General features: G+C 32.1%; 1 protein-coding gene across 1 annotated transcript; it reads left to right on the top strand.

The window, feature by feature from the left end:
• Window positions 1-214: 214 nt before the first annotated feature.
• On the top strand, window positions 215-10,351 carry LOC139513144 (DBH-like monooxygenase protein 1 homolog). Its single transcript, XM_071301404.1, has 11 exons — window positions 215-522; window positions 708-854; window positions 1,234-1,407; window positions 3,728-3,811; window positions 4,607-4,777; window positions 5,516-5,618; window positions 6,432-6,598; window positions 7,269-7,460; window positions 7,733-7,792; window positions 8,666-8,914; window positions 10,104-10,351. The coding sequence occupies exons 1-11, from the start codon at window positions 238-240 to the stop codon at window positions 10,188-10,190; spliced, it is 1,719 nt and encodes a 572-aa protein (XP_071157505.1). The 5' UTR covers window positions 215-237; the 3' UTR covers window positions 10,191-10,351.
• The last annotated feature ends 1,059 nt before the right edge of the window (window positions 10,352-11,410 follow it).

Here is an 11,410-nt window from a genome sequence, read left to right as displayed (position 1 = left end):
TTGTTGATGTTTTTAGGTTGTTTTTTTTTTTTTTTTAAATCTCTTTGAATTTCAAAAGTTCAAAAGTTTAGCTATATATATATATAGAAACTTTAAAAGTATTGATACGAAAGTTTGATTTAAAATTTTTAATTTTCTAGACAACACAAGATTCTGTTATTCTGCGTAATCTATTATTCAATGATGGGTATATAAGCAGACTTTTGTCGCAACTTTGATTAGAAGTTTGAAAACGTCATGTATATTAATTTAGTCATTTGTTCTTGTTTCGTAACTGTTTTTAGTTTTCCGAAAGGATTCATTTCCCTGGTACCAATCCCATCAGAAAACTTTGAATTTTACGATGTTTTGGATACAAATAAGCATTTTCATTTGTTTTGGAAATTTAACGAGACACATATAACGTTTGAACTTCACGCGAAGACAAGAGGATATGTTGGGTTTGGATTGTCTCCGAATGGTAAAATGTTTCCATCCGACGTTGTTATGGGATGGGTAAAAAATGGAAATGTACATTTTGCAGTAAGTAAAACATTTAACTTTTTCCATAACTACTGATTTTGTGTAAGCGCTGTTTGTTTGTTCGATTTGCTTTCCACCGAGTTTGCATTGTGGATTTCTGTTATTATCTCAAAATGTATAAGTCATTTATTTATTCTTTTGGAACATAATCGTTATGATGTTTTTCCTTTATATATTTCGCATAGGACTACCATACGACTGAACATTCAGCACCAGTAAAGGACCGTACTCAGGATTATACCTTACTTAACGGAGAGGAAAATGATTTTGGAACAGTTTTAAAATTTGTTAGAAAATTGGATACATGCGATGAAAATGACTACAAAATATCGGTATGTTAAAATATTTTATATGCAAAGGCAAACATTTACATACTTTTGTAATAGGGATTATCAAAATATGATAACATCTGAATTCAAGACACTTTCAACAGGAAGTAATACCATGAATAATGGAATAGGAGTAATAATTTGATATTTTAACATTAGCTAAGCGTTTGTGTACTTTTTAATTTAGAAATATTTATTTATTGTGGATTTGGAAACAAGTTATTGTTTTTTTGGGTTTTTTTTTTATCAGAATCAGTTGTTTAAAGAAAAATTCATAAAACCTTTAATTTTCATTTACATTTAAAAAAAATAATAATAATACGAACCGGAACTGCATGTTTATTTCATTCTATCTCAGTAAATATTATTAACTTTTGCTCAGGATGACACTATTAGAATAATATTTGCTCACAGTGAAGATGATCCTAATGATGAGAACGATCTGAGATGGCACGGTACAGAAGGGCGTGGTGTCAAATTTATGTATCTCCTCAATGCTGTTACCAAGCCTGACTTATCGGGGAACATTATCACCAGAGATATGACACAAACCAACGTAAGATTATAATATATAAAAGAACACGTCAAAGAACTCTCCAAATTTGATTTCAATATGTCTTCAAGATCTTGGTCTTAATCCTGATATTTATTTCCTTTAAAAAGTATTAAAAAAATGTATAATAAAAAGACTGTTTAACGGTTTTATTCATATACTTGAAAAAAAGATGAAGTAATTCAATTTGTATTATAAAATAAACTGACAATACCATGACTAAAAAAGCAAAAGACAAACAGAAAATTAATAGTACACTGAAACAAAAATTTCCATTTCATGTTAAGGTATATATATATCTTTATTACAAAAGTCTATATAAACTATAAGTACATATGTTGGGTCAAATTTTCAGAGCTTGTTACGAAACCAGTAAAAAAAAATTGAAATGATTAAAACAATATTTTTAACACGTCAGACACTAAATCGACCAACACCAAGGCTGTCAAGTTGTAAGAATTTTATCACATGAACTCGGGGCAATAGATTTCTTCTATTTTCTTTTCTAGTTGTTTTGTAATATTTTCTTTTTTACTTCTTTTTTTTAATTTTTTGTTATGTTATATTTTCTGTTTTTGCTATCAATATGTGATGTATGATTTTGTTGTGTTTTATAATTGTCTGAATTAGATAAAAATCCCCCTTTTATTGATATAATGAAAGCGACCCCGAAGAAAGATATAATAGGGGACTGACAAAAAATGTTTCTTCCAAAGACAAACATTCCTCGTATGACGAGAAAAGCCCCAGAAAAGTTTTGTAAATATAAGATAACCTTATGAAAACTTTTAGAATGCTGATTACTGATAGTAGATTGTTTATGTTACCGTATCTTTATTTTATCTCTTGATTTAATGTAAGGAAATTAACAAATAATGCGTATAAATAAAGAAACAAGTATGAAGGCTTCATTTGTGGTTTGCTGCAAATTTCTCGTTGATGAAAACCGTTCGACAATTTGACGTTGTTTCCGTCCTTGTTTATGTTAAATGCATGTAGCTGTTTTATTTTCACTCATTCCTCACAAAAACAAAGTCACATTACAAAGTAATATAAAACGTTTGAGTTTAATGTAGTGTGATTTTCAATGAAACTATCCAACAAAATTCAAACTTTACTAGTTCCTGGCACAGAATTCAACAATGAGACAAGAGAAATAACCCATGCCGTATAGTCAGCTATAAAGGTCCTGGAAAGACAAGAGAAATAACCCATGCCGTATAGTCAGCTATAAAGGTCCTGGAAAGACAAGAGAAATAACCCATGCCGTATAGTCAGCTATAAAGGTCCTGGAAAGACAAGAGAAATAACCCATGCCGTATAGTCAGCTATAAAGGTCCTGGAAAGACAAGAGAAATAACCCATGCCGTATAGTCAGCTATAAAGGTCCTGGAAAGACAAGTGAAATAACCCATGCCGTATAGTCAGCTATAAAGGTCCTGGAAAGACAAGAGAAATAACCCATGCCGTATAGTCAGCTATAAAGGTCCTGGAAAGACAAGAGAAATAACCCATGCCGTATAGTCAGCTATAAAGGTCCTGGAAAGACAAGAGAAATAAGCCATGCCGTATAGTCAGCTATAAAGGTCCTGGAAAGACAAGAGAAATAACCCATGCCGTATAGTCAGCTATAAAGGTCCTGGAAAGACAAGAGAAATAACCCATGCCGTATAGTCAGCTATAAAGGTCCTGGAAAGACAAGAGAAATAAGCCATGCCGTATAGTCAGCTATAAAGGTCCTGGAAAGACAAGAGAAATAACCCATGCCGTATAGTCAGCTATAAAGGTCCTGGAAAGACAAGAGAAATAACCCATGCCGTATAGTCAGCTATAAAGGTCCTGGAAAGACAAAATGTGAAACAAATCAAACAAACAATACAAAAACGGCCTGATTTTAAGACAGAAAATAAACGGAAAACAAATATAACAGACATAAACCAACGACAACCACTGAATTACAGGTATCTGACTTAAGACAGTCACATATTTAATGTAACAGAATGAAACATGTTTGTCAGCCTCAAGCCCCCAACTCTCCCCTAACATGGCCCTAAAAGTTGTGTAACAACATAACAAGAAACTGTAACAATCAGTTGTAAATGGCTTACTCAGCAGATTGTAAATTTAAAAGACAATTTACATAAAATACAAGGCTTCGGTGTATTATAATATTCTGTATTATATTTATACTGTACTGTATTGCTATATACTTTTGTTTTTTTCAACACGACATGACAAATTCCATACATATACCACATGAAAGTAAAAACATTAAGTCAATATTTTGAAAAAGTATTGCTATCTATCATGATAATTTTTTCAGTATCACGTCCCACCACAAGTTACCACTTACCGATGTAAAGCATTTACCTTGTCAGATCTAGGGAAGAAACATCACATGATTAAGGTGAGTCGATATTTCGGCAAAGATTTGTCTATATTTTCGTATAATTTAGTAGAGATAGAGAATGACCACGGGGAATGTTTCAAAGATACAACAATCCAAAATAAGGTCAGAAAATAGTCAGAGGTCACCAATGAGCCTTCAACGCATCACGAATCCTGCAGTCGAAGGCCGGCTTTAGCTGGACTATAAACAATAATGAATATTGAATCACCTAAATGGAACCCAGACTGTACTCAGAAACATACAAATGAACTAATAAAACAACATAAACTGTTTTCACTGTTTGTATTTTAGAATAAACGTTTATCAAATTCTCAACAACAAAAAACGAGCATTGCAAGGTGATTAAAAGTCAAACATGAAGAATTGAACAAGCGCTGTCACCAAGTTTTAAAAGACTCAAAATTGAGTAAGGGTTTTATGTACACACGCGAGTTCATTGTGGAAGATATTTTCATATCTATCCGATCGGACTGTCACTTTTATGATATCTGCATAGCACGGAATTTTTGCCAAATAATTTCCAGCGTCTGTAGAAAGGGAAAAAATAGATTTTGGTCTAAAACTTTATTACGGATTGTAACGTGTAAGCGATTTTCAGCCATGCTGTCTCGTTCTATTTAATAACACTTTGATTTTTTATACCCGTAAGAATGAAATGTTTCGTATAGTAATCTGTTGTTAAGTCGTATAATGAAGAGTTGTGGTATACTTTGCATGTCATGGCATACAATTTCTTGTTAACATATTAATTCAAATGCATTTTACGACAGATGAAATACATTATTTTTGTAGTTTGAGTCACACATTCAGCGTGGAATGGAACCATATGTCCACCATATTTTAGTATACAAATGTCCTCCACTCAGCAAAGAATGGATAAACAAGGACTATTTCTGTTATCTTAATGGCAGAGAAGTGGCACCATGCGGCAGTGTCTTCTTTGGGTGGGAGTATGGAGGACAGGTAGGTTATCACATTCGTCTGTAGGAACCGAAAATATATTTTCATTTTCTTTCTACTGTTCATATCATCTATAATGAATAATAGTTTTTCTTATACCAGTTTTCTTGCAAATGATGAAATTGAGAATGGAAATGTGGAATGTGTCAACCTATAAAGCATGTCCCGGACCTTCTATTTTAAACTATCTAATCGTCTTCCTTTACATATGTACAATGCGAAAGACATTATAGAGTCTATTTGGAAAATCGCTCTTTAAAGCTTATTATGTTTAATAGACCCTTACATAAATTTGTGTGTATGTTACAAAAAATACTGTTATTCAAGTTATTATCCTTAAAAATAGTTTTTATTAAAAGTTATTATTGTTAAAGGAACAGAGTTGAATGGTACACCTTAAAATCAGAAAAGACAATCTAAATGTCAACACCCAGCCTTCAACAAGTGAAAATGTGTATCCTGTATTATTATATGTATAGAGACATGTTCAGTATGAACACAGAAATAAATACTAAATGTCAATAAAAGCAACACCGAATTCCATATAAAAATAATAACACTGTTTATCATTAATTTAGGGTAAATGATTGAAAAAATAACGGACGATTTCCTTGACTTGAGGCAGCACCATTAATATTGCCATCTTCTATTTTAAGAAACATTCTGGAAAATTTGTATAATGCACCAGCAACTTTTATCATTCGCTTAATGACTACTTGCCATCTCTTGTTTTAATTGAAGGATTTCTATTTCCCCGACAATGTTGGAATGCCTATTGGTGAACCAGATGACGACGCGACATATATCATGGAAGTACATTATAACAATCCGGAACTGCGTAGTGGTAAGCATTCTTTCTGAAGGTTTGTTAAAATTCAAAATCTTAATAAGTTCAATTCATATTTCCTATTCAAAACGCAGATTTCAATCTAATGGTAGTTAGTTTTGTGGAAGCTGGTACTGAACGGACATTGAATTCAGGCCAATCTCAAGTTACTGGCTTTTGTTATCTTAGATGTTTCTGCTTTTGTTATTCTTTACAAGTAAAGTGATTTGTTTCATGATTTGATAAACTTATAATATAAATATAACAATGGCATATGAAAATACGTAAAAGAAAGAAATCGAAACATTACGTGTAAAACCATTATAGTATTTTATGTAGAAATTACAAAAGTGAAGTACACAATTAGCTACACATTGGTTGTATTCTATGTCCACGGTTCGATGTCCAGTAATCTGAATGAGTTTCACAAAAATAACTTACGACTGAGGTTTTGTTTTGTAAGTATACTGAATTGTCCTCATTTGTCTTTATTTGTTACTTAAATAAAAATAGTGTATTAAAAAATAAATACACACAAAAAAATACAACTCATGAGTATCACAGCACTTAAATTGCCATTAAACTCATCATAGATACCAGGATTAAAACCTGTACGCCAGACGTGCATGTCGTTTCAAAAAGATTCAACAGACATGTTCGAATAAAACAAGTTAAAACGCCTTAAAAGTACGAGGTTGCATAGTATGTAGTTTCGGAATAGTTTTGCCAAGTACAGCTTAGGTAATCAACTCATGGGTTAGAAAATCCTTATTATTTTGAAAAATTTAAAGTTTATGTATTTTAATAGTTTAATAATTTTTTTTACTTTAGATCTAGTGGATAATTCAGGCATGCGCATTACATTTACACCAGACCTCAGGAAGTACGACGCTGGACTGCTTACTACTGGAGTTCAAATCGGTCCAACTCATATGATTCCGCCGCATGAAACGGACTTCGTAAACACAGGCTTCTGTCAGGCTGAATGTTTAGAACAGGTATATAGATAAATTTGTGATTTAGCTCACCTGGGCAACATGTTTCACTTTGCATATTCGTCTGTTTGTGATTTTAAAGTTATATTTTAAAACCACCATGCGTGGCAATTAAAGCAAAATAGGACAAGCATAGCAAATGGAAGGTCTTTTATAAAACTTCCTCATTTTTCATTCCGATTGGCTGGGGAAATGTCCACTTGAGGCGAGTTTTCTAAATATTCTCTGAAACAGCACAAGGATAGTTTTGAGACTTTTGACTTATGACTTATGAATGAAAGACCTACTAAACAAGAACGTGAGTCCAAAGACACCATGCACTGCTCGCAATATGACATGAACCTGTTCAGTGAACTGTGCAACACATAATAATGTGTACTAAGTTACATGTTGATGTGACCATTACAAAATATTTTATAGAAACATCAAATTAAAGAATAATGGTGCTTTGAAACACTCAAGATATATGTTTATGACTCAGAAGTGTTTTACTACAATAAGATATAGGATTAATTTCCTACTACTGTCAAATTCAAGGGAATAATTTTTCTACCCTTTTTCGTATGCAACCGGATGTGACTTACTATGGTATGACTATATGATAATTGTGCATTTCATAGAAAGTATAATAAAAATCATGTGATATATAATAATCATATAATACTTGTTTCAGGGACTGAAAGATATGCCAGGCCAGCAAGTCAAAGTTTTTGCTGCATGGCAACATTCTCATCTTTTGGCCTATGCTATGACAACAAAACATCTACGAAACGGAAAAGAAATCGAACCATTTGCAGATGATCAAGCTTATGACTTTAATTATCAACAAATAAGGCTTCTCAGAAAAGAAGTTCCATTAAAAATGGTATTGTTTATTTTACTAATTAGTAGACATACGTTTCGAATTCCTCTGCTTTGCCATGTTACTATTTCAATATATTTTCAACTCGACTTTACTTCAGATAAAATATGCAGCTGACTTACAGATCTCATAATAAGAATAAAATAAGAGTCTGCATTCATGGAATTTAAAAATGTATAAGTACTGAGACTCCAATGATGAAAAACTGTAATGAATATGTTTATAAAATGGTCTTCTTTCTACAATAATATTAATCTAACCTAATTATGTTATAGGGCGATAGTCTTATTACACAATGTACGTATGACTCGACCTCCAGAACCAACTTGACACTGGTAGGTACAATGCATTTTCTAAATCTTTCACCTTCTAATGGTTTTTCATTTTGAGCTTACTTATTCTAATTGACATGCTGGTTTATTTTTTTTTAAAACTTATCTATTGAAATTCAGCTGAAAAGGCAGTGGAAATATTGAATGGTTAATGAGAAAGAAAAACCATTTGTTCTATGAAACTATAATCTTTATTTTTTGAACACACGAATGGCTGAAAGTGTAATTTTATGTATCTGCAAACATAATGTTTGTGGTAAAACATTACTAAACGACGATATCATTCGCCTTACTATATATAGTAAAATAACTTAAACATTGAAAAATAATATGTTCTTAACTTTTCAACAGCAAGGGAAACCATCTTGTTATATAAATTAATAAAATTAAAATGTTTTTTTCTTCATATAGTCTGAAAATAAACCTGTTAAGAGTGTCGTTTCTGTTCTTTTTTTTGTGTTGTTTTAGCGGCAATATTGCACATCATTTTTAACGCTCTGGGCTAGCAAAAATATATATGGCAATTTTAAAATTCTGGTCATCTGTTGGTAGCAAAACTGTTCGGGTGTTTTGTCTAGCCGGCGAAGAGGGTAAAAGAATGCGAAACACAGGGATAACTATCCTGAGGCAGCGGCGTAAATTGTGTGAATTAAGCTTCATATTTCAGAAGGTAGAAGAAACCTTTTAGATTTTGTACATCGCGTGAACTTGTAGACACTATTTATTTGATAAGGATTTAGATTGAAAATAACATTAATAATCATTGCACGAAATACAAACAACGTCCTATTGAAAGTAAAAGAAATTCATGAGATATGCCTTCTTTTTTGGAACATGGAAGAGGAAGGACATTTAATATTCTATTTTCTTTTTTAGGGCGGTGAAGCTACCACAGATGAGATGTGTATTTCCTTCATTTTCTACTATCCCAGAATGCCATTGGACGGCTGTTTAGCTGATCCCATTTTTGATACCATCCCCGAAATAAAAGATATGAAACCACCAGAACAAGTGAAATTTCTACAGGGTTACAACTGGAAGGACCGTCATGCTAGACTTCTATTCAGAAATAACATGGAAAAAACAAAATATAGGTCGTCATGTTATGCAAGAAACCCGTCATTTGTAAGTTTAGTTATTTAGATCGTGTTCGAAAATATAATACGTTTAAAACTCTAGAAAAGATAAAATTCAACGAAAAACAAAATACTTCTATATATACAGTTCTGTGTCTCATTTAGAGTAACTGTTACGAAACACAGAATAAAGATATAATTTTATGCCATAGAAAATCCATGATTCCTTCTAAATTTTCGAGTTATATTGTAGACTTTACTATATCATTTAAATTTATTCCAAGATCTAACGATTCTCCCAAACCACGCGATCCAAACGGGATTTTGCTTCACACAAGAAGGACACAATACACGAACAAACTATTTTCAAACATTCAATGCCGTTTTGTGTTTATTTTAAGCATGTAACATGGCTCTGTACTTATACATCCCGTCATTGTGTTATTGCGTCATGGTAAATTTTGGTTAATATTTCTATTTATTTTTATAGTGATTAGGATAATAACACAACGTTGACTGCTGTGCCCCTATTTTTTACTTTTTGTTACTTATTATGTCTGTTTGTATTGTTCACACATCTTTGTTAAAATAATGGAATTTAATACGACTGTCATACAAGTGAGAGGTTAAGCTAGCCAATAAACCAGGTTTAGCACCCAATTTTCTACACAAGAAAGTCCCTGTACTAAGTAGGGAATATTACGGTTGTTGTCCATTCGTTTGATGTGTTTGAGCTTTTGGTTTTGCCATTTGATTAAGGATTTTCCGATTTGAATTTTCCCTCGGAGTTCATTTTTTTTTGTGATTTCAAATTTTGGTAGAAACATCTTCGTGAGAAATATTCGGGGGTCCATAATGAATAAAGATATTTTTCGTATATGATTTATTTTAATTGAAAACTATTCAGTAAGTGCCATATGAAGGTTTCAGAAAGAAAAAGAATCTGGAGAACGATTTTATCCTACACGACATGACGTCATTTAACAAGAAACACCGCAATTGCTCCTCATTAAAACATTTATGACAGTTCTTGTCCATTCGTTTTTGATGAGTTTTGTTATTTGATTTTGCCATGTGATTATGGACTTTCCGAATTGATTTTCCTCTAAGTTCAATATTTTGTGATTTTACTTTTTACATCATAATTATATAAAAAAAAAATACATTTAAGACAAAACCATTTTTACCTAGAATTTGACATCTTCCTTTATATTTCTTTCTTTTTTACTTATTTACAGCTTAATTTCAAGACTGTGGATAGACTACGCCCAACAGAAATATATCACCCTCCCCAAAGGGATTGCCAAAACAGTGGTCATGTTTAACGTCAGTACTGTACCAGGACTACGATAACAATTAATGTAAAAGATGAAGTTTACATAAAACAAACATTGATTATCAAATTGAAAACTATGATAACTTTTTACTTTACTAGTGTCATTTATATGTGTTTTATTTTTGTATCAAAAAAGTAAATATACTCTAATTGGTGTTTTTACTCAAATACAGATTATTTTTAGTCATTAAATATGCCCTGCCCATACTAGGCTACTGCTAGGATAAATTACTAATTTGGCGAAGGATGTTCTTATCCAAGGCAGAAAACCCCAGCCGTATTGGGCACAACTTTTTAGAATTTTTGGTCCTCGATGCTATTCATTTTTGTACTTTATTTGGCTTTCGAACTGTTTTTCATCAGAGCGTCACTGGTTAGTCTTGTGTGGGCGAAACGCACGTCTGGCGTATTAAATTTTAAACCTGGGCCCTTTTGTCATCTATTAAGTGTGTATCTCTGTCCTAAATGTTCTCCCATTTATTTGTATTATAGTCCTATCATGTAATGTTGTCATTTTAATGTTATATTTAACATTGCCATAAAAGCGGGAGGTTTGGCATGCCACAAAACCAGGTTCAACCCATCATTTTATTTTTTATTAAAATGTCCTGTACCATGTCAGGAAAATGGCCATTGTTATATTATAGTTCGTTTTGCGGGTGTTACATTTTAATGTTGTGTTTCTGTTGTGTCGTAGTTCTACTCTTATATCTGATGTGTTTCCCTCAGTTTTAGTTTGTAACCCGGATTTGTTTTTGTTTTTTCTCTATCGATTTATGAATTGCGAACAGCGGTATACTACTGTTGCCTTTATTTAGTTATTTAATTAAAACGAAATTTAGATTATATATTCTAAACAAAGTGGTTGTTGATTCTACCAGTTGAGGTACAGATCTACAAATGAGGACCAATGCTCACTTTAAAAAGCAGGAAAACTTTGTGCTTGAAATCATATTTGTTCCGATTTCATTTGGACTTAAACGTTGAACTAGTGGCCCATACTTTTATCATGATTATATATTTTTTTTTAATTTAGACTTTTGAATTGAGACAATTAGATAGATACATAGTTTCTCTTTGCGTTATCTATGTCCATAAACCCCGCCTCAGTAAGTTTTCATTGGTAGCCTCTTTTCAAAACATGAATTCTATAAAATGTTTTTTTATCTGTAAACTCTCTGTTTCTTCTGTATTGGTATTTGGTGAGAT

This window comes from Mytilus edulis, chromosome 2 (genome assembly GCF_963676685.1).
Source record: "Mytilus edulis chromosome 2, xbMytEdul2.2, whole genome shotgun sequence".
NCBI classification, from domain to species: Eukaryota; Metazoa; Mollusca; class Bivalvia; order Mytilida; family Mytilidae; genus Mytilus; species Mytilus edulis.
The sequence above is the reverse complement of the archived record's forward strand: the minus strand, read 5'-3'. Positions and strand labels throughout refer to the sequence as shown.

Coding starts and splice junctions, on each gene's coding strand:
- LOC139513144 (XM_071301404.1), top strand. CDS start 238: ATGTATATTAATTTAGTCATTTGTTCTTGTTTCGTAACTGTTTTTAGT. Junction 1,408..3,727: donor GAGATATGACACAAACCAAC/GTAAGATTATAA, acceptor TAATTTTTTCAG/TATCACGTCCCACCACAAGT. Junction 8,915..10,103: donor ATGCAAGAAACCCGTCATTT/GTAAGTTTAGTT, acceptor ACTTATTTACAG/CTTAATTTCAAGACTGTGGA.